Source organism: Oncorhynchus kisutch, unplaced genomic scaffold (genome assembly GCF_002021735.2).
Source record: "Oncorhynchus kisutch isolate 150728-3 unplaced genomic scaffold, Okis_V2 scaffold751, whole genome shotgun sequence".
Classification (NCBI taxonomy): domain Eukaryota; kingdom Metazoa; phylum Chordata; class Actinopteri; order Salmoniformes; family Salmonidae; genus Oncorhynchus; species Oncorhynchus kisutch.
The window spans coordinates 81,009-103,998 of record NW_022262696.1 but is presented as its reverse complement, the minus strand read 5'-3'; the positions used below and the strand labels follow the sequence as shown (position 1 = coordinate 103,998).

The 22,990-nt window shown below is 47.3% G+C and overlaps 1 protein-coding gene across 2 annotated transcripts in view; it reads right to left on the bottom strand.

The window, feature by feature from the left end:
• LOC116361848 (cullin-associated NEDD8-dissociated protein 1) overlaps positions 1 to 22,990 on the bottom strand; it is a 67,240-nt gene that overhangs the window by 2,511 nt on the left and 41,739 nt on the right. For both annotated transcript variants that reach the window (XM_031816148.1, XM_031816147.1), the window contains exons 11-22: positions 18,806 to 18,924; positions 18,540 to 18,637; positions 18,062 to 18,324; positions 17,524 to 17,897; positions 15,750 to 15,905; positions 14,495 to 14,590; positions 10,363 to 10,583; positions 10,039 to 10,214; positions 9,536 to 9,631; positions 6,907 to 7,076; positions 4,806 to 4,970; positions 2,325 to 2,432 (exon numbers count right to left, since the gene is read on the bottom strand). In XM_031816148.1, the coding sequence (XP_031672008.1) occupies positions 2,325 to 2,432; positions 4,806 to 4,970; positions 6,907 to 7,076; positions 9,536 to 9,631; positions 10,039 to 10,214; positions 10,363 to 10,583; positions 14,495 to 14,590; positions 15,750 to 15,905; positions 17,524 to 17,897; positions 18,062 to 18,324; positions 18,540 to 18,637; positions 18,806 to 18,924 (2,042 nt within the window). The remainder of the gene's footprint in view (positions 1 to 2,324; positions 2,433 to 4,805; positions 4,971 to 6,906; positions 7,077 to 9,535; positions 9,632 to 10,038; positions 10,215 to 10,362; positions 10,584 to 14,494; positions 14,591 to 15,749; positions 15,906 to 17,523; positions 17,898 to 18,061; positions 18,325 to 18,539; positions 18,638 to 18,805; positions 18,925 to 22,990) is intronic.

Here is a 22,990-nt window from a genome sequence, read left to right as displayed (position 1 = left end):
GACAGTGTGTCTGGTCTCTGTGAATGGTACTATACCAGGGACAGTGTGTCTGTGAATGGTACTATACCAGGGACAGCGTGTCTGTGAATGGTACTATACCAGGGACAGTGTGTCTGGTCTCTGTGAATGGTACTATACCAGGGACAGTGTGTCTGTGAATGGTACTATACCAGGGACAGTGTGTCTGTGAATGGTACTATACCAGGGAGTGTGTCTGGTCTCTGAATGGTACTATACCAGGGACAGTGTGTCTGTGAATGGTACTATACCAGGGACAGTGTGTCTGGTGTCTGTGAATGGTACTATACCAGGGACAGTGTGTCTGGTCTCTGTGAATGGTACTATACCAGGGACAGTGTGTCTGGTGTCTGTGAATGGTACGATACCAGGGACAGTGTGTCTGGTGTCTGTGAATGGTACTATACCAGGGACAGTGTGTCTGGTCTCTGTGAATGGTACTATACCAGGGACAGTGTGTCTGGTCTCTGTGAATGGTACTATACCAGGGACAGTGTGTCTGGTCTCTGAATGGTACGATACCAGGGACAGTGTGTCTGGTCTCTGTGAATGGTACTATACCAGGGACAGTGTGTCTGGTCTCTGTGAATGGTACTATACCAGGGACAGTGTGTCTGGTCTCTGAATGGTACTATACCAGGAACAGTGTGTCTGGTCTCTGTGAATGGTACTATACCAGGGACAGTGTGTCTGGTCTCTGTGAATGGTACGATACCAGGGACAGTGTGTCTGTGAATGGTACTATACCAGGGACAGTGTGTCTGTGAATGGTACTATACCAGGGACAGTGTGTCTGTGAATGGTACTATACCAGGGACAGTGTGTCTGGTGTCTGTGAATGGTACTATACCAGGGACAGTGTGTCTGGTCTCTATGAATGGTACTATACCAGGGACAGTGTGTCTGGTGTCTGTGAATGGTACTATACCAGGGACAGTGTGTCTGGTCTCTGTGAATGGTACTATACCAGGGACAGTGTGTCTGTGAATGGTACTATACCAGGGACAGTGTGTCTGTGAATGGTACTATACCAGGGACAGTGTGTCTGGTCTCTGTGAATGGTACTATACCAGGGACAGTGTGTCTGGTCTCTGTGAATGGTACTATACCAGGGACAGTGTGTCTGTGAATGGTACTATACCAGGGACAGTGTGTCTGTGAATGGTACTATACCAGGGACAGTGTTGTGTCTGGTCTCTGTGAATGGTACTATACCAGGGACAGTGTGTCTGGTCTCTATGAATGGTACTATACCAGGGACAGTGTGTCTGGTGTCTGTGAATGGTACTATACCAGGGACAGTGTGTCTGGTCTCTATGAATGGTACTATACCAGGGACAGTGTGTCTGGTGTCTGTGAATGGTACTATACCAGGGACAGTGTGTCTGGTCTCTGTGAATGGTACTATACCAGGGACAGTGTGTCTGTGAATGGTACTATACCAGGGACAGTGTCTCTGTGAATGGTACTATACCAGGGACAGTGTGTCTGGTCTCTGTGAATGGTACTATACCAGGGACAGTGTGTCTGGTCTCTATGAATGGTACTATACCAGGGACAGTGTGTCTGGTCTCTGTGAATGGTACTATACCAGGGACAGTGTGTCTGTGAATGGTACTATACCAGGGACAGTGTGTCTGTGAATGGTACTATACCAGGGAGAGTGTTGTGTCTGGTCTCTGTGAATGGTACTATACCAGGGACAGTGTTGTGTCTGGTCTCTATGAATGGTACTATACCAGGGACAGTGTGTCTGGTCTCTATGAATGGTACTATACCAGGGACAGTGTGTCTGGTGTCTGTGAATGGTACTATACCAGGGACAGTGTGTCTGGTGTCTGTGAATGGTACTATACCAGGGACAGTGTGTCTGGTCTCTGTGAATGGTACTATACCAGGGACAGTGTGTCTGTGAATGGTACTATACCAGGGACAGTGTGTCTGTGAATGGTACTATACCAGGGACAGTGTGTCTGTGAATGGTACTATACCAGGGACAGTGTGTCTGTGAATGGTACTATACCAGGGACAGTGTGTCTGTGAATGGTACTATACCAGGGACAGTGTGTCTGGTCTCTGTGAATGGTACGATACCAGGGACAGTGTGTCTGGTCTCTGTGAATGGTACTATACCAGGGACAGTGTGTCTGGTCTCTGTGAATGGTACTATACCAGGGACAGTGTGTCTGGTCTCTGTGAATGGTACGATACCAGGGACAGTGTGTCTGTGAATGGTACTATACCAGGGACAGTGTGTCTGGTCTCTGTGAATGGTACTATACCAGGGACAGTGTGTCTGGTCTCACCTTGGTGGTGCAGGTGGCACGTAGCGGCTCAACCAGTCTGTCCAGCCTCTGTAGCACAGCACTGGGACACAGAGTGGAGAGTCTAGCCAGCATCAGGAACGTCAGCATCTGATAAACAACAACATCCCCATTATCTTCCAACCCCATAAACCAACACTCCTCAATACAGGCCCTGTGATGCATTATACAGTCTGCCCTTTAAATCATACAGACCACCTCTCTCCTGTTGTCTGATCTACATACAGACTACCCCCCTCTCTCCTGTTGTCTGATCTACATACAGACTACCCCTCTCTCTCCTGTTGTCTGATCTACCTCTCTCCTGTTGTCTGATCTACATACAGACTACCCCTCTCTCTCCTGTTGTCTGATCTACATACAGACTACCCCTCTCTCTCCTGTTGTCTGATCTACATACAGACTACCCCTCTCTCTCCTGTTGTCTAATCTACATACAGACTACCCCTCTCTCTCCTGTTGTCTAATCTACATACAGACTACCCCTCTCTCTCCTGTTGTCTAATCTACATACAGACCACCCCTCTCTCTCCTGTTGTCTAATCTACATACAGACTACCCCTCTCTCTCCTGTTGTCTAATCTACATACAGACTACCCCTCTCTCTCCTGTTGTCTAATCTACATACAGACCACCCCTCTCTCTCCTGTTGTCTAATCTACATACAGACCACCTCTCTCCTGTTGTCTGATCTACATACAGACTACCCCTCTCTCTCCTGTTGTCTAATCTACATACAGACCACCTCTCTCCTGTTGTCTGATCTACATACAGACCACCTCTCTCCTGTTGTCTGATCTACATACAGACTACCCCCCCTCTCTCCTGTTGTCTAATCTACATACAGACTACCTCTCTCCCGTTGTCTGATCTACCTACCTCTCTCCTGTTGTCTAATCTACATACAGACTACCCCCCTCTCTCCTGTTGTCTAATCTACATACAGACTACCCCCCTCTCTCCTGTTGTCTGATCTACATACAGACTACCTCTCTCTGCTGTTGTCTGATCTACATACAGACTACCTCTCTCTCTCTCCTGTTGTCTGATCTACATACAGACTACCTCTCTCTCCTGTTGTCTGATCTACATACAGACTACCCCTCTCTCTCCTGTTGTCTGATCTACATACAGACTACCCCTCTCTCTCCTGTTGTCTGATCTACATACAGACTACCCCCTCTCTCTCCTGTTGTCTGATCTACATACAGACTACCTCTCTCTCCTGTTGTCTGATCTACATACAGACTACCTCTCTCTCTCCTGTTGTCTAATCTACATACAGACTACCTCTCTCCCGTTGTCTGATCTACCTACCTCTCTCCTGTTGTCTAATCTACATACAGACTACCCCCCTCTCTCCTGTTGTCTAATCTACATACAGACTACCCCCCTCTCTCCTGTTGTCTGATCTACATACAGACTACCTCTCTCTGCTGTTGTCTGATCTACATACAGACTACCTCTCTCTCTCTCCTGTTGTCTGATCTACATACAGACTACCCCTCTCTCTCCTGTTGTCTAATCTACATACAGACCACCCCTCTCTCTCCTGTTGTCTAATCTACATACAGACTACCCCTCTCTCTCCTGTTGTCTAATCTACATACAGACCACCCCTCTCTCTCCTGTTGTCTAATCTACATACAGACCACCTCTCTCCTGTTGTCTGATCTACATACAGACTACCCCTCTCTCTCCTGTTGTCTAATCTACATACAGACCACCTCTCTCCTGTTGTCTGATCTACATACAGACCACCTCTCTCCTGTTGTCTGATCTACATACAGACTACCCCCCTCTCTCCTGTTGTCTAATCTACATACAGACTACCTCTCTCCCGTTGTCTGATCTACCTACCTCTCTCCTGTTGTCTAATCTACATACAGACTACCCCCCTCTCTCCTGTTGTCTAATCTACATACAGACTACCCCCCTCTCTCCTGTTGTCTGATCTACATACAGACTACCTCTCTCTGCTGTTGTCTGATCTACATACAGACTACCTCTCTCTCTCTCCTGTTGTCTGATCTACATACAGATTACCTCTCTCTCTCTCCTGTTGTCTGATCTACATACAGACTACCTCTCTCTCCTGTTGTCTGATCTACATACAGACTACCTCTCTCTCCTGTTGTCTGATCTATATACAGACTACCTCTCTCTGCTGTTGTCTGATCTACATACAGACTACCTCTCTCTCTCCTGTTGTCTGATCTACATACAGACTACCTCTCTCTCCTGTTGTCTGATCTACATACAGACTACCTCTCTCTCCCTCTCTCTCCTGTTGTCTGATCTACATACAGACTACCTCTCTCTCTCTCTCTCTTGTTGTCTGATCTACATACAGACTACCTCTCTCTCTCTCCTGTTGTCTGATCTACATACAGACTACCCCTCTCTCCAGGCAGGCTATTGTTGAAACATAACAGAGTCCTGTCAGGAAGCTGTTCAGGATACCTTGATGTCGTAATGGTCCTTGAGTCCGTCTTCTACGTGGTTGAGGAACTCAAAGATGTCTAGTCTGTCTAGACAGCTGTCCAGAAGTGTGTACATGCACTCAAATGCTGCCTTCCTTATGTCCAGACCATCGTCCACTGTGTGTTTAAAGGGACCCATCTCAACCTGGGGGGAGAAGACAGGTCATTAAGAAGACCCTCTTATCTAAAGCAACTCAACCTGGGGGAGAAGACCCTCTTATCTAAAGTATCTCAACCTGGGGGAGAAAACAACACATTTAGAAGACCCTCTTATCTAAAGCAACTCAACCTGGGGGAGAAAACAACACATTTAGAAGACCCTCTTATCTAAAGCAAATCAACCTGGGGGGGAGAAGACCCTCTTATCTAAAGTAACTCAACCTGGGGGGGAGAAGACAACACATTTAGAAGACCTTATCTAAAGAAACTCAACCTGGGGGAGAAAACAACACATTTAGAAGACCCTCTTATCTAAAGCAACTCAACCTGGGGGAGAAGACCCTCTTATCTAAAGTAACTCAACCTGGGGGGAGAAGACAACACATTTAGAAGACCCTCTTATCTAAAGTAACTCAACCTGTGGGGGAGAAGACCCTCTTATCTAAAGTAACTCAACCTGGGGGAGAGAAGACCCTCTTATCTAAAGTAACTCAACCTGGGGGAGAGAAGACCCTCTTATCTAAAGTAACTCAACCTGTGGGAGAGAAGACCCTCTTATCTAAAGTAACTCAACCTGGGGGGGAGAAGACCCTCTTATCTAAAGTAACTCAACCTGGGGGAGAAGACCCTCTTATCTAAAGCAACTCAACCTGTGGGAGAGAAGACCCTCTTATCTAAAGTAACTCAACCTGGGGGGAGAAGACCCTCTTATCTAAAGCAACTCAACCTGGGGGGAGAAGACAACACATTTAGAAGACCCTCTTATCTAAAGTAACTCAACCTGGGGGGAGAAGACAACACATTTAGAAGACCCTCTTATCTAAAGCAACTCAACCTGGGGAGAGAAGACCCTCTTATCTAAAGCAACTCAACCTGGGGGGAGAAGACCCTCTTATCTAAAGCAACTCAACCTGGGGTGAGAAGACCCTCTTATCTAAAGTAACTCAACCTGGGGGAGAAGACCCTCTTATCTAAAGTAACTCAACCTGTGGGAGAGAAGACCCTCTTATCTAAAGTAACTCAACCTGGGGGAGAGAAGACCCTCTTATCTAAAGTAACTCAACCTGGGGGAGAGAAGACCCTCTTATCTAAAGTAACTCAACCTGTGGGAGAGAAGACAACACATTTAGAAGACCCTCTTATCTAAAGTAACTCAACCTGTGGGAGAGAAGACAACACATTTAGAAGACCCTCTTATCTAAAGTAACTCAACCTGGGGGAGAAGACCCTCTTATCTAAAGTAACTCAACCTGGGGGAGAGAAGACCCTCTTATCTAAAGTAACTCAACCTGGGGGAGAGAAGACCCTCTTATCTAAAGTAACTCAACCTGGGGGAGAGAAGACCCTCTTATCTAAAGTAACTCAACCTGTGGGAGAGAAGACAACACATTTAGAAGACCCTCTTATCTAAAGTAACTCAACCTGGGGGAGAGAAGACCCTCTTATCTAAAGTAACTCAACCTGTGGGAGAGAAGACCCTCTTATCTAAAGTAACTCAACCTGGGGGAGAGAAGACCCTCTTATCTAAAGTAACTCAACCTGGGGGAGAGAAGACCCTCTTATCTAAAGTAACTCAACCTGGGGGGAGAAGACCCTCTTATCTAAAGTAACTCAACCTGGGGAGAGAAGACCCTCTTATCTAAAGTAACTCAACCTGGGGAGAGAAGACCCTCTTATCTAAAGTAACGACGACAGAGGACAAGAATTGCAAGTAAATCCTTTGTCAATAAAACTTAAAACAACAAAACACGAAAGGATGGATAACAGACAAAGGTAGGAAGGAAGGAAGGAAGGAAGGAAGGAAGGAAGGAAGGAAGGAAGGAAGGAAGGAAGGAAGGAAGGAAGGAAGGAAGGAAGGAAGGAAGGAAGGAAGGAAGGAGGAAAAAGGAGGTGAAGCACCAATGAAAGCCATGTCAACTCACCTCTCTGATGAGTTCCTTGCGGACTTTGGTCTCGTTGTAGAGGTGTGGCAGGACCGTATCCAGTAGGTCTCTGATGAGAGAGGGCTTATTATGGGCTGCGGAGTTGAAGGTTACCAGGGCAACCCGCCGCACGTTCAGGTCCGGGTCCTCCAACGTCTTCAGGAAGTCACCTGGAATACAGAACAACACAGTCGGTCATAATGAACCTTTCACATATACAATGAACATCAGTATACGACAAGTCAAATGAAAAGCTCCTCTCGTCTATATTTCCTCAGTCCGTCTCAGTAAAAACATCAGTCTCGGTCTCCAGTACAGTAAAGTATTCAGACCCCTTCCCCTTGTCCCACATTTTGTTACATTCCAGCCTTATTCTAAAATGGATTAAATAAATATCCCCTCATCAATCTACACACAATACCCCATCATGGCAAAGTCAAAACAGGTTTACAAATTTTAGCTAATTTATTACAAATACCTTATTTACATAAGTATTCAGACCTTTTGCTATGAGACTAAGAGACATTGAGCTCAGGTGCATCCTGTTTCCATTGATCATCCTTGAGATGTTTCTACAACTTGGAGTCCAACTGTGGTAAATTCAATTGATTGGACATGATTTGGAAAGGCACACGCTTGTCTTTATAAGGTCCTACATTTGATAGTGCATGTCAGAGCAAAAACCAAGCCATGGAGGTCGAAGGAATTGTCTGTAGAGCTCCGAGACACGATTGTGTAGAGGAACAGATTTGGGAAAGGGGACCATTTCTGCAGCATTGAAGGTCCCCAAGAACACAGTGGCCTCCATCATTCTGAAATGGAAGACATTTGGAACCACCAAGACTCTTCCTAGATCTGGGAAAGGAGACCATTTCTGCAGCATTCTCCATCATTCTGAAATGGAAGACGTTTGGAACCACCAAGACTCTTCCTAGAGCTGGCCACCCGGCCCAACTAAGCAATCGGGGGAGAAGGGCCTTGGTCAGGGAGAAGACCAAGAACCCGATGGTCACTCTGACAGAGCTCCAGAGTTCCTCTGTGGAGATGGGAGAACTTTCCAGAAGGACAACCATCTCTGCAGCACTCCACCAAATCAGGCCTTTATGGTAAGAGTGGCCAGACGGAAGCCACTTCTCAGTAAAAAGGCACATGACGGCCTGCTTGAAGTTTCCCAAAAGGCACCTAAAGACTCTCAGACCATGAGAAACAAGATTATCTGGTCTGATGAAACCAAGATTGAACTCTTTGGCCTGAATGCCAAGCGTCACGTCTGGAGGAAACCTGGCACCATCCCTACAGTGAAGCATGGTGGTGGCAGCATCATGTTGTGGGGTTGTTTTTCAGCGGCAGGGACTGGGAGACTAGTCAGGATCGAGCGAATGATGAACGGAGCAAAGTACAGAGAGATCCTTGATGAAAACCTGCTTCAGAGCGCTCAGGACCCCCTGGGGTTGACCTTCCAACAGGACAAAGACCGTAAGTACACAGCCAAGACAATGCAGGAGTGGCTTCGGGACAAGTCTCTGAATGTCCTTGAGTTGCCCAACCAGAGCCCGGACTTGAACCCGATCGAACATCTCTGAAGAAACCTGAAAATAGCTGTGCAGCAACACTTCCCATCCAACCTGACAGAGCTTGAGAGGATCTGCAGAGAAGAATGGGAGAAACTACCCAAATACAGATGTGCCAAGCTTGTAGCTTCATACCCAAGAAGACTGGAGGCTGTAATCGTTGCCAAAGTACTTCAACAAAGTTCTGAGTAAAAGGTCTGAATACTTATGTAAATGTTATATTTCCGGTTTTCATTTTTTTTTTAAACATTTGTAAACATGTCTAAAAACCTGTTTTTGCTTTGTCATTATGGGGTATTGTGATGTCATTATGGGGTATTGTGATGTCATTATGGGGTATTGTGATGTCATTATGGGGTATTGTGATGTCATTATGGGGTATTGTGTGTAGATTGACGAGGGGGGAAAAAAACTCATATTTAATCAATTTTAGAATAAGGCTGTAACATAACAAAATGTGGAAAAAGTCAAGGGGTCTGAATACTTTGTGAATGCTCTGTATTTATGCTGTAACAGTCTGTGCCGGAGGCTAGGGTCAGTTTGTCATTAGATACCATAGCAGTCTGCCTGTCTCAGTAACATGACAAACTGACCCTAGCCTGCCTGTCTCAGTAACATTCAGATATAGATACCATAGCAGTCTGCCTGTCTCAGTAACATTCAGATATAGATACCATAGCAGTCTGCCTGTCTCAGTAACATTCAGATATAGATACCATAGCAGTCTGCCTGTCTCAGTAACATTCAGATATAGATACCATTGCAGTCTGCCTGTCTCAGTAACAACATTCAGATATAGATACCATTGCAGTCTGCCTGTCTCAGTAACAACATTCAGATATAGATACCATAGCAGTCTGCCTGTCTCAGTAACAACATTCAGATATAGATACCATTGCAGTCTGCCTGTCTCAGTAACAACATTCAGATATAGATACCATTGCAGTCTGCCTGCCTCAGTAACAACATTCAGATATAGATACCATAGCAGTAGTCAAAGAGGACAGGTTAGCAGTAGATAGCTATGGGATAGATTAAATAGTAGAGATGAGACACACCTATGCAGTTTTTCAGGAGAGGGTCTATTGTCTGTGGGTGGTCTGAGATGGTGAACTTCACTGCTGTCACGACTGAGCTTCTGGCATATGATGATCCTGGAAACAGAAAACATTAATATGTCACATGACCATACCTGCAATATCATAGTAAACTAATACCAAGGTCATATTTCTTTACATGAAATGATTCATATCATGCACAATGAACCACCGGGGCGGCAGCGTAGCCTAGTGGTTAGAGCGTTGGACTAGTAACCGGAAGGTTGCAAGTTCAAACCCCCGAACTGACAAGGTACAAATCTGTCGTTCTGCCCCTGAACAGGCAGTTAACCCACTGTTCCTAGGCCGTCATTGAAAATAAAAATGTGTTCTTAACTGACTTGCCAGGTAAAATAAAGGTAAAATAAAATAAATAAAAATATTATTATATATATATTTTTAATATCATGTCTTGCCAATGAAAACGGCGAAATGAAAACCAGCAGGGAGTTCCTATTCCCCACCTGAGAGCAGGTATCCTTTAAGTCTGGGCAGCAGGGTTTCTGGGTCTATGAGTGTGAGTTTCCCCAGACATTCTGCTACCACGTTCCTGGTGCCCTCCTCGGCACACTCACAGTGCTTCAACAGCAGGGTCCATACTCCCTCCACGTAGGGTTTCAGACCCGTCACAGACGCCGAACTGGAGAGAACAGAACAGAGACGCTATTTTGGTCACCAAGGTGAAAACAGCAACCCCGCGCAATTAGCCAGTTCAGTCACCCGACCCGGGACTTGAACCCGCGACCTTTCGGGTTCCACACCTCTCTTAACCCGCTGGACTGTCCTACCTGATGATCTCTTTGAGAGAGTGTAGCAGCAGGTACTGCCTCTTGGGCTGTCCCGAGATCTCCCCCAGAACGAAGGGCAGGTATTCCGGCAGGTTGCCCACGGCGATGGATCCCAGGGCGTAGGATGCGGCAGACTTGACCTCTTCGGAGGAGGAAGAGAAGGCGTCCAGGATGACCGTCTTGAGCTCTGGTTGGCCGCTCAGGTCTACGTGGTGTCCCACCTACCACAGAGACATTATGAATGATTCCTTCACGACTGATACTAGTCACGACATCTGATACCAGCCTACTACAGTTAAACACCACTATTAGTCCCACTACCATCAAACCCACTATTAGTCCCACTACCATCAAACCCACTATTGGTCCCACTACCATCAAACCCACTATTAGTCCCACTACCATCAAACCCACTATTGGTCCCACTACCATCAAACCCACTATTGGTCCCACTACCATCAAACCCACTATTGGTTCCCACTACCATCAAACCTACTATTGGTCCCACTACCATCAAACCCACTATTGGTCCCAGTACCATCAAACCCACTATTGGTCCCAGTACCATCAAACCCACTATTGGTCCCACTACCATCAAACCCATCATTAGTCCCACTACCATCAAACCCACTATTAGTCCCACTACCATCAAACCCACTATCATCAAACCCATTATTGGTCCCACTACCATCAAACCCACTATTGGTCCCACTACCATCAAACCCACTATTGGTCCCACTACCATCAAACCCACTATTGGTCCCACTACCATCAAACCCACTATTGGTCCCACTACCATCAAACCCACTATTGGTCCCACTACCATCAAACCCATCATTAGTCCCACTACCATCAAACCCACTATTAGTCCCACTACCATCCAACCCACTATTAGTCCCACTACCATCCAACCCACTATTAGTCCCACTACCATCAAACCCACTATTAGTCCCACTACCATCAAACCCACTATTAGTCCCACTACCATCAAACCCACTACCATCAAACCCACCATTAGTCCCACTACCATCAAACCCTCTACCATCAAACCCACTATTAGTCCCACTACCATCAAACCCCTACAGTCCCACTACCATCAAACCCACTATTAGTCCCACTACCATCAAACCCACTATTAGTCCCACTACCATCAAACCCACTATTGGTCCCACTACCATCAAACCCACTATTGGTCCCACTACCATCAAACCCATCATTGGTCCCACTACCATCAAACCCATCATTGGTCCCACTACCATCAAACCCATCATTAGTCCCACTACCATCAAACCCACTACCATCAAACCCACCATTAGTCCCACTACCATCAAACCCTCTACCATCAAACCCACTATTAGTCCCACTACCATCAAACCCACTATTAGTCCCACTACCATCCAACCCACTATTAGTCCCTCTACCATCCAACCCACTATTAGTCCCACTACATTCCAACCCACTATTAGTCCCACTACATTCCAACCCACTATTAGTCCCACTACCATCCAACCCACTATTAGTCCCACTACCATCAAACCCACTATTAGTCCCACTACCATCAAACCCACTATTGGTCCCACTACCATCAAACCCACTATTGGTCCCACTACCATCAAACCCATCATTGGTCCCACTACCATCAAACCCATCATTGGTCCCACTACCATCAAACCCATCATTAGTCCCACTACCATCAAACCCACTACCATCAAACCCACCATTAGTCCCACTACCATCAAACCCTCTACCATCAAACCCACTATTAGTCCCACTACCATCAAACCCACTATTAGTCCCACTACCATCCAACCCACTATTAGTCCCTCTACCATCCAACCCACTATTAGTCCCACTACATTCCAACCCACTATTAGTCCCACTACATTCCAACCCACTATTAGTCCCACTACCATCCAACCCACTATTAGTCCCACTACCATCCAACCCAATATTAGTCCCACTACCATCCAACCCACTATTAGTCCCACTACCATCCAACCCACTATTAGTCCCACTACCATCCAACCCACTATTAGTCCCACTACCATCCAACCCACTATTAGTCCCACTACCATCCAACCCACTATTAGTCCCACTACCATCCAACCCACTATTAGTCCCACTACCATCCAACCCACTATTAGTCCCACTACCATCCAACCCACTATTAGTCCCACTACCATCCAACCCACTATTACTCCCACTACCATCCAACCCACTATTAGTCCCACTACCATCAATCCCACTATTAGTCCCACTACCATCAAACCCACTATTAGTTCCACTACCATCAAAACCACTATTAGTTTCACTACAGTCCCACTACCATTAAAACCACTATTAGTCCCACTACCATCAAACCCACTATTAGTCCCACTACCATCAAACCCACTATTAGTTCCACTACCATCAAAACCACTATTAGTTTCACTACAGTGCCACTACCATTAAAACCACTATTAGTCCCACTACCATTAAACCCACTATTAGTCCCACTACCATCAAACCCACCATTAGTTCCACTACCATCAAAACCACTATTAGTTTCACTACAGTCCCACTACCATTAAAACCACTATTAGTCCCACTACCATCAAACCCACTATTAGTCCCACTACCATCAAACCCACTATTGGTCCCACTACCATCAAACCCACTATTGGTCCCACTACCATCAAACCCACTATTGGTCCCACTACCGTCAAACCCACTATTGGTCCCACTACCATCAAACCCACTATTGGTCCCACTACCATCAAACCCACTATTAGTCCCACTACCATCAAACCCACTATTAGTCCCACTACCATCAAACCCACTATTAGTCCCACTACCATCAAACCCACTATTAGTCCCACTACCATCAATCCCACTATTGGTCCCACTACCATCAAACCCACTATTAGTCCCACTACCATCAAACCCACTATTAGTCCCACTACCATCAAACCCACTATTAGTCCCACTACCATCAAACCCACTATTAGTCCCACTACCATCAAACCCACTATTAGTCCCACTACCATCAATCCCACTATTGGTCCCACTACCATCAAACCCACTATTAGTCCCACTACCATCAATCCCACTATTAGTCCCACTACCATCAATCCCACTATTAGTCCCACTACCATCAAACCCACTATTAGTCCCACTACCATCAAACCCACTATTAGTCCCACTACCATCAAACCCACTATTAGTCCCACTACCATCAATCCCACTATTAGTCCCACTACCATCAAACCCACTATTAGTCCCACTACCATCAAACCCACTATTGGTCCCACTACCATCAAACCCACTATTGGTCCCACTACCATCAATCCCACTATTGGTCCCACTACCATCAAACCCACTATCATCAATCCCACTATTAGTCCCACTACCATCAAACCCACTATTAGTCCCACTACCATCAAACCCACTATTAGTCCCACTACCATCAAACCCACTATTAGTCCCACTACCATCAAACCCACTATTAGTCCCACTACCATCAATCCCACTATTGGTCCCACTACCATCAAACCCACTATTAGTCCCACTACCATCAAACCCACTATTAGTCCCACTACCATCAAACCCACTATTAGTCCCACTACCAGCAGCAGTAAAACTCAACATTTTGTACCCCTTTTTCTCCCCAATTTTGTGGTATCCAATTGGTAGTTACAGTCTTGTCTCTTCGCGGCAACTCCCGTACGGACTCGGGAGAGGCGAACGTCAGGAGCCGTGCGTCCTCCCGAAACACAACCCAACCGCACTGCTTCTTCACACAACGCCTACTTAACCCCGGAAGCAAACTGCACCAATGTGTCAGAGAAAACACCGTACACCTGGCGTCCGGGTCAACGTGCACTGCACCCGGCCCGCCACAGGAGTCGCTAGTGCACGATGGGACAAGGACATCCCTGCCGGCGAAACCCTCCCCGTAACCCAGACGACTGGGCCGATTGTGCGCCGCCCCATGGGTCTCCCGGTCACGGCCGACTACGACAGAGCCTGGACTCGAATCCAGAATCTCTAGTGACACAGCTACTTAGACCACTGTGCCACTCGGGAGGCCCACAACAATAAAATACCTTGGACATGCACACACCTTTTGTTTATTTAAAAACGTGTGACCCACCTCTCCCAGTGACAGCAGGGCCAGCAGTCTGATGGAGTCTGTCGACCGAGAGTTCTTCACATCCTGGATGAACTGGCCTACCACGGCAGGACCCTCCTACAAATACAAATCAAACTTGATTTAAAATGCATTAAATATGGGAAAAGTATTTAGGGGGCACCCCCCCCCCCCCAGTGATCACATTATAAAACATTATGTTAAAATAATGAACAAACAAAAGAAACAAAAAAATTGGAAATAATCAAACCAAAAATCTGAGATTGAAAAAAAACACCAAAACAAAAAAGGCAATAAAAGTCCTTCAGGAGAACAGAACACAGGAAGGAGGTCTGAATGTCCTTCAGGAGAACAGAACACAGGAAGGAGGTCTGAATGTCCTTCAGGAGAACAGAACACAGGAAGGAGGTCTGAATGTCCTTCAGGAGAACAGAACACAGGAAGGAGGTCTGAATGTCCTTCATGAGAACAGAACACAGGAAGGAGGTCTGAATGTCCTTCAGGAGAACAGAACACAGGAAGGAGGTCTGAATGTCCTTCAGGAGAACAGAACACAGGAAGGAGGTCTGAATGTCCTTCAGGAGAACAGAACACAGGAAGGAGGTCTGAATGTCCTTCAGGAGAACAGAACACAGGAAGGAGGTCTGAATGTCCTTCAGGAGAACAGAACACAGGAAGGAGGTCTGAATGTCCTTCATGAGAACAGAACACAGGAAGGAGGTCTGAATGTCCTTCAGGAGAACAGAACACAGGAAGGAGGTCTGAATGTCCTTCAGGAGAAGAGAACACAGGAAGGAGGTCTGAATGTCCTTCAGGAGAAGAGAACACAGGAAGGAGGTCTGAATGTCCTTCAGGAGAAGAGAACACAGGAAGGAGGTCTGAATGTCCTTCAGGAGAACAGAACACAGGAAGGAGGTCTGAATGTCCTTCAGGAGAACAGAACACAGGAAGGAGGTCTGAATGTCCTTCAGGAGAACAGAACACAGGAAGGAGGTCTGAATGTCCTTCAGGAGAACAGAACACAGGAAGGAGGTCTGAATGTCCTTCAGGAGAACAGAACACAGGAAGGAGGTCTGAATGTCCTTCAGGAGAACAGAACACAGGAAGGAGGTCTGAATGTCCTTCAGGAGAACAGAACACAGGAAGTAGGTCTGAAAGTCCTTCAGGATAACAGAACACAGGAAGGAGGTCTGAATGTCCTTCAGGAGAACATAAATACAAACATAACACAGGAAGGTCAGCAGAACAGTGAACCTACATCAGGACAGGCACGGGTCAGGGCGGCCACACATTTAGCGATAGAGTAGTAGGACTGTTTGTGTGTTAGAGCAGCACTCTGGGCGTAGACTGGACCGGTCAGCATACGGAGCAGGTCCATGTAACCCAGAGAGGATGTCCCGGTACCCACCAGAGCCTGGGAAAGGACACAGTAAAACAGCTTTTAAATACAACCCTAACCCAGAGAGGATGTCCCGGTACACACCAGAGCCTGGGAGAGGACACAGTAAAACAGCTTTTAAATACAACCCTAACCCAGAGAGGATGTCCCAGTACCCACCAGAGCCTGGGAGAGGACAGTAATACAACCCTAACCCAGAGAGGTTGTCCAGGTACCCACCAGAGCCTGGGAGAGGACAGTAATACAACCCTAACCCAGAGAGGTTGTCCAGGTACCCACCAGAGCCTGGGAGAGGACAGTAATACAACCCTAACCCAGAGAGGTTGTCCAGGTACCCACCAGAGCCTGTGAGAGGACAGTAATACAACCCTAACCCAGAGAGGTTGTCCAGGTACCCACCAGAGCCTGGGAGAGGACAGTAATACAACCCTAACCCAGAGAGGATGTCCAGGTACCGACCAGAGCCTGTGAGAGGACAGTAATACAACCCTAACCCAGAGAGGATGTCCAGGTACCCACCAGAGCCTGGGAGAGGACAGTAATACAACCCTAACCCAGAGAGGTTGTCCAGGTACCCACCAGAGCCTGGGAGAGGACAGTAATACAACCCTAACCCAGAGAGGTTGTCCAGGTACCCACCAGAGCCTGGGAGAGGACAGTAATACAACCCTAACCCAGAGAGGTTGTCCAGGTACCCACCAGAGCCTGGGAGAGGACAGTAATACAACCCTAACCCAGAGAGGTTGTCCAGGTACCCACCAGAGCCTGGGAGAGGACAGTAATACAACCCTAACCCAGAGAGGATGTCCAGGTACCCACCAGAGCCTGGGAGAGGACAGTAATACAACCCTAACCCAGAGAGGTTGTCCAGGTACCCACCAGAGCCTGGGAGAGGACAGTAATACAACCCTAACCCAGAGAGGTTGTCCAGGTACCCACCAGAGCCTGGGAGAGGACAGTAATACAACCCTAACCCAGAGAGGATGTCCAGGTACCCACCAGAGCCTGGGAGAGGACAGTAATACAACCCTAACCCAGAGAGGTTGTCCAGGTACCCACCAGAGCCTGGGAGAGGACAGTAATACAACCCTAACCCAGAGAGGTTGTCCAGGTACCCACCAGAGCCTGGGAGAGGACAGTAATACAACCCTAACCCAGAGAGGATGTCCAGGTACCCACCAGAGCCTGGGAGAGGACAGTAATACAACCCTAACCCAGAGAGGTTGTCCAGGTACCCACCAGAGCCTGGGAGAGGACAGTAATACAACCCTAACCCAGAGAGGTTGTCCAGGTACCCACCAGAGCCCGAAGAAAATAATACAATTTACTGAGTGCTACAATACTGCTTGGTCAGAGAGGGGTGTTTAATAAATTAACATTGAGCAGTGACACTTCTAGATATGAGGTTGACAGTTTGAGAATCTATAGATCTATTAGGGATAAGGTAAACCCTAACTACCTGATCATCTATTAGGGACAAAGTAGAACCTGATCATCTTTTAGCTGATTTTACAAGTGGTTCTCAAACTATTTTACGAACACAGTACCTCAATTGAACTCATCCACCCGCTGTCCTAGACGTTTAGATATCATTCCCTTATCTGTTCAAACTGGAACTGGTAACCATAGATACCTGGAAGAACTCTAGCATGGCACTGAGGGCCCCTCCCTGCAGCAGAGGAGACCTGACCAGAGAGATGAGCTCCGAGAGGATGGACGACCCCCCGATCTTAGCCAGGGAGAGAGGGTGGACCCGGGCCAGGGTGGTCAGGAAGCTGATGACCATCTGGGACACGTGCATGTCGCTCTCGCTGATCAGCGGAGGCAGCTCGGCCAGCACCGCGTCGATCATGGCCGGAGTCACGCTGTCGCTGTAGTTCTTCACCAGGATGTCCAACGCGGCCAGGGTGCTCAGTTTCAGCGCCCGCTGGTTCTTACGCAGGAACGACGCCAGGATGGGCACCGCCTCGTCGAGGATAGGTCGAAGGTCGATCTTCAACGTGGAGCCTGTGATTAGGGAGGAGAGCAAGTATGAAAAGTATATACACACACACACTTATCTAGCAGGGAAACTGATTTATTAGTAAACAAATTGTTAAGCCATTAAGATCAGCCCTCGACAGATTCTGAAAATTCGCCGTATGGACTTCTCAACATCATCCCCTCCCGACCTGCGATGAGCGTGAGGGCCTTGACCGTCGTCAGTCTGGTAATCTCATTCTTCAGTCGCTCCAGGAAGATGTGCAGCGTCCCAGGGAGGTCGTCCCCCAGGCTGTCTCCCAGGTTACAGATGATCTGACCCATACAAGAAATGGCCCTCTCTTTCACTTCCTGGTCGATGTCGGCAGCCTTGAGGCGTTTGATGGTGCAGGTGAAGAGGTCAGTGATGTAGGGAGAAGCATCGAAGGTGTCCCTCTCCGGCTGGTCCAGAGGTCTGAGAAGTTTCACATTGACCAAAGATTCATTGTCCCATACTGGGCCACGAGGTTGCAGCAGATTAAAACAGAATTAAAAAAATAATAAACGTACAGACGGAATGAATAAAACAGCAACACTCAACTGAAGTTACCTCTGGTAAACCGTGTAGTTATTCTACTAAACAAGAGAAACACATCAATACACGTGTATTATTACAATAGATAACCTTACCTGATGACCTTGACCAGCTGTTGGCTGACCAGCAGGGCCTCAGAGGTGATCTTATAGAAGGGGTCTCCTACACACGCCACCACGGGCGGCACCAGGGCCTGTGGAGGTCAAAGGTTAGACAAGTTTATTCAAGTGTCACTTCCCAATTGACAAAGACATTTGACAGATAAATAAATTGTGGATGGACCCCCTCAGTGAGAGTTCTGAGACTATTTCAAAAGCACTGATGATCCATGATGTGATCAACATCAGTCCTATTACCCCACCTGGACATGAGGGTGGAAGACTTGGGGCTGGTGGTTACACAGGACCACATACAGACAGGACAGGGCATCGATCTTCAGGTTGGACGAGCTGGACTTGTCGTTGAGAGAGAAGATGATTCCTGTTAGGAGAGAGAGAGGAGATTAGGTTCGTTTAGTCAATATGCACATTGGAGGGAGGGTTTCTCAGACACAGATGAAGTCTATTCTTAGACTCGTTCCTCCATTGAAAGTGCTTTTTAGTCGAGGACTGGGTGGAACGTGTGTCCGGGAAACTGGCCCAATGAATTAGAATATTAAAAGGAAAGAAGAGAAACAGCAGAGAGAAGAGGTGCTGGTGAGGTCAGAAACCTGAACCGTGTTTCATGGAACAGAAAATAACACAGAGCTTCTTTACTAAAAATAAAAAGGTTCCCAGTGAGAGTCAATACGGCCAGGGGAAGGTTCCCAGCGAGAGAGAGTCAATACGGCCAGGGGAAGGTTCCCAGTGAGAGAGAGTCAATACGGCCAGGGGAAGGTTCCCAGTGAGAGAGAGTCAATACGACCGGGGGAAGGTTCCCAGTGAGAGAGAGTCAATACGGCCAGGGGAAGGTTCCCAGTGAGAGAGAGTCAATACGGCCGGGGGAAGGTTCCCAGTGAGAGAGAGTCAATACGGCCAGGGGAAGGTTCCCAGTGAGAGAGAGTCAATACGGCCAGGGGAAGGTTCCCAGTGAGAGAGAGTCAATACGGCCAGGGGAAGGTTCCCAGTTAGAGAGAGTCAATACGGCCAGGGGAAGGTTCCCAGCGAGAGAGAGTCAATACGGCCAGGGGAAGGTTCCCAGCGAGAGAGAGTCAATACGGCCAGGGGAAGGTTCCCAGCGAGAGAGAGTCAATACGACCAGGGGAAGGTTCCCAGCGAGAGAGAGTCAATACGACCAGGGGAAGGTTCCCAGCGAGAGAGAGTCAATACGACCAGGGGAAGGTTCCCAGCGAGAGAGAGTCAATACGGCCAGGGGAAGGTTCCCAGCGAGAGAGAGTCAATACGGCCAGGGGAAGGTTCCCAGCGAGAGAGAGTCAATACGGCCAGGGGAAGGTTCCCAGTGAGAGAGAGTCAATACGACCAGGGGAAGGTTCCCAGTGAGAGAGAGTCAATACGGCCAGGGGAAGGTTCCCAGCGAGAGAGAGTCAATACGACCAGGGGAAGGTTCCCGGTGAGGGAATACGGCCAGGAGAAGGTTCCCAGTGAGAGTCAATACGACCAGGGGAAGGTTCCCAGTGAGAGTCAATGCGACCAGGGGGAAGGTTCCCAGTGAGAGAGTCAATACGACCAGGGGGAAGGTTCCCAGTGAAAGAGTCAATACGACCAGGGGAAGGTTCCCAGTGAGAGAGTCAATACGACAGGCTGATGACTAGCCTCTTTCAGATCCGCCACTCCCCTGGTGAATTCAGGGAAGGAGAAAACACAAAATAACCAGAAAGCTTCTCGTTGTAATTGATCCTAAAATAATCCCATTGTATCAGCTGTGGGGTATTGAAGCAGTGCAGTGGTACTATTGGGGAGGAGGAGCATATTGGGGAAACGAGAACGGGTTTCTCCCCCCAAAAAAGGTAATTTAGAAAGGACAGAACAAGTTATTAAATCTTCTCTGTTGCCTTTTGACGTATGCCATTTACCTCTGAACCAGCCATGATAAATCACTTGTGTTTGTCTAAAGGGAAAGAAAGACTATGGCTGCAACCTACAATAACAACATGCAAAACTACCAATCTATCTATTCCTGTAGGGTAACATGTTGACTAGGTCAAATATCAATCTATCTATTCCTCTAGGGTAACATGTTGACTAGGTCAAATATCAATCTATCTATTCCTCTAGGGTAACATGTTGACTAGGTCAAATATCAATCTATCTATTCCTCTAGGGTAACATGTTGACTAGGTCAAATATCAATCTATCTATTCCTCTAGGGTAACATGTTGACTAGGTCAAATATCAATCTATCTATTCCTCTAGGGTAACATGTTGACTAGGTCAAATATCAATCTATCTATTCCTCTAGGGTAACATGTTGACTAGGTCAAATATCAATCTATCTATTCCTCTAGGGTCCCAAGAAACAAAGAGATCTTCTGTTGAATCTGACAATTAATCTTAATGGTTGTCCAGTCTTCTCAAATAAAACTGTGAAGGACCTCTGCGTTACTCTGGACCCTGATCTCTGTTTTGAAGAACACATCAAGACCATTTCAAGGACAGCTTTTTCCCATCTACGTAACATTGCAAAAATCAGAAACTTTCTGTCCAAAAATGATGCAGAAAAATTAATCCATGCTTTTGTTACTTCTTGGTTCGACTACTGCAATGCTCTACTTTCTGGCTACACGGATAAAGCACTAAATAAACTTCAGTTAGTGCTAAATACGGCTGCTAGAATCCTGACTAGAACCCAAAAAATGTGATCATATTACTCCAGTGCTAGCCTCCCTACACTGGCTTCCTGTCAAAGCAAGGGCTGATTTCAAGGTTTTACTGCTAACCTACAAAGCATTACATGGGCTTGTTCCTACCCATCTCTCTGATTTGGTCCTGCCGTACATACCTACACGTACACTACGGTCACAAGACGCAGGCCTCCTAATTGTCCTTAGAATTTCTAAGCAAACAGCTGGAGGCAGGGTTTTCTCCTATAGAGCTCCATTTTTATGGAACGGTCTGCCTACCCATGTGAGAGACGCAAACTCGGTCTCAACCTTTAAGTCTTTACTGAAGACTCATCTCTTCAGTGGGTCATATGATTGAGTGTAGTCTGGCCCAGGAGTGTGAAGGTGAACGGAAAGGCTCTGGAGCAACGAACCGCCCTTGCTGTCTCTGCCTGGCCGGTTCCGCTCTCTCCACTGGGATTCGCTGCCTCTAACAGGGGCTGAGTCACTGGCTTACTAGGGCTCTTTCATACCGTCCCTAGGAGGGCTGCGTCACTTGAGTGGGTTGAGTCACTGATGTGATCTTCCTGTCTGGGTTGGCACCCCCCCTTGGGTTGTGCCGTGGTGGAGATCTTTGTGGGCTATACTCGGTCTTGTCTCAGGATGGTAAGTTGGTGGTTGAAGATATCCCTCTAGTGGTGTGGGGGCTGTGCTTTGGCAAAGTGGGTGGGGTTATATCCTTCCTGTTTGGCCCTGTTCCGGGGGTATCATCGGATGGGGCCACAGTGTCTCCTGACCCCTCCGGTCTCAGCCTCCAGTATTTATGCTGCATTAGTTCATGTGTCGGGGTGCTAGGGTCAGTTTGTTATATCTGGAGTACTTCCTGTCTTATCCGGTGTCCTGTGTGAATTTATGTATGCTCTCTCTAATTCCCTCTTTCTTTCTCTCGGAGGACCTGAGCCCTAGAACCATGCCTCAGGACTTTGTTATATCAATCAATCTATTCCTCTAGTGTAACCCGTTGACTCGGTCAAATAATTCATTTTCTACTTCAGCATATTTCCTGTCAACTCAATAACTCTCACTCCACTAAGACGTGAAAGGCATTTAATGTCATAGCTTTATAAGAACCCAAAAACAGTCTGAGTCAGTCAGCCTCCGTCAGAGAGAGAGAGTGACCTCCAGACCAGATGGATGAGGCTGAAGAACGTACCCAGGACGGGAGCTTTGTTCCTGGGACCAGCACAGAGATGTTGGGTGAGAGGCTAGCCTGGGGTGAAAGTCTGGCAGGAGTGAGATCAGAATCTCAGGGTGCCAACTACTGCCATTGTGCCCTTGAGCAAGAGATGCTCCAGGGCAAATGTAGCTCTGTAGCTGATCCAACGCTGCCTCCAGACTCTCGTGTGTGTGTGTGTGTGTGTGTGGCGCATCTGGGGGACACATTCAGTACACCCATCTAGTACCGAGTCAGACCCCCCTCTGCCTCCAGAACAGCCTGAATTCTTCAGGGCACTGAAACATTGCTCAAATTGGTGTTTTTCCACTCTTCAGTTGTCCAGTGTTGGTGATGGCCCGCCCAATGGAGCAGCATTTTCTTGTTTTTAGCTGATAGGAACCCAGGGTGGTCGTCTGCTGCAATAGCCAATCGGTGACAAGGACCGACAAGTTGTGAGCCGTTATTTTCCTGTTTGTGTTCCACCTGTTAGCTTGCATGATTCTTGTCATTCTCCTTGGACATCTCATCAACGAGCTGTTCCCACCCACAGGACTGCCGCTGACTGGATGTTT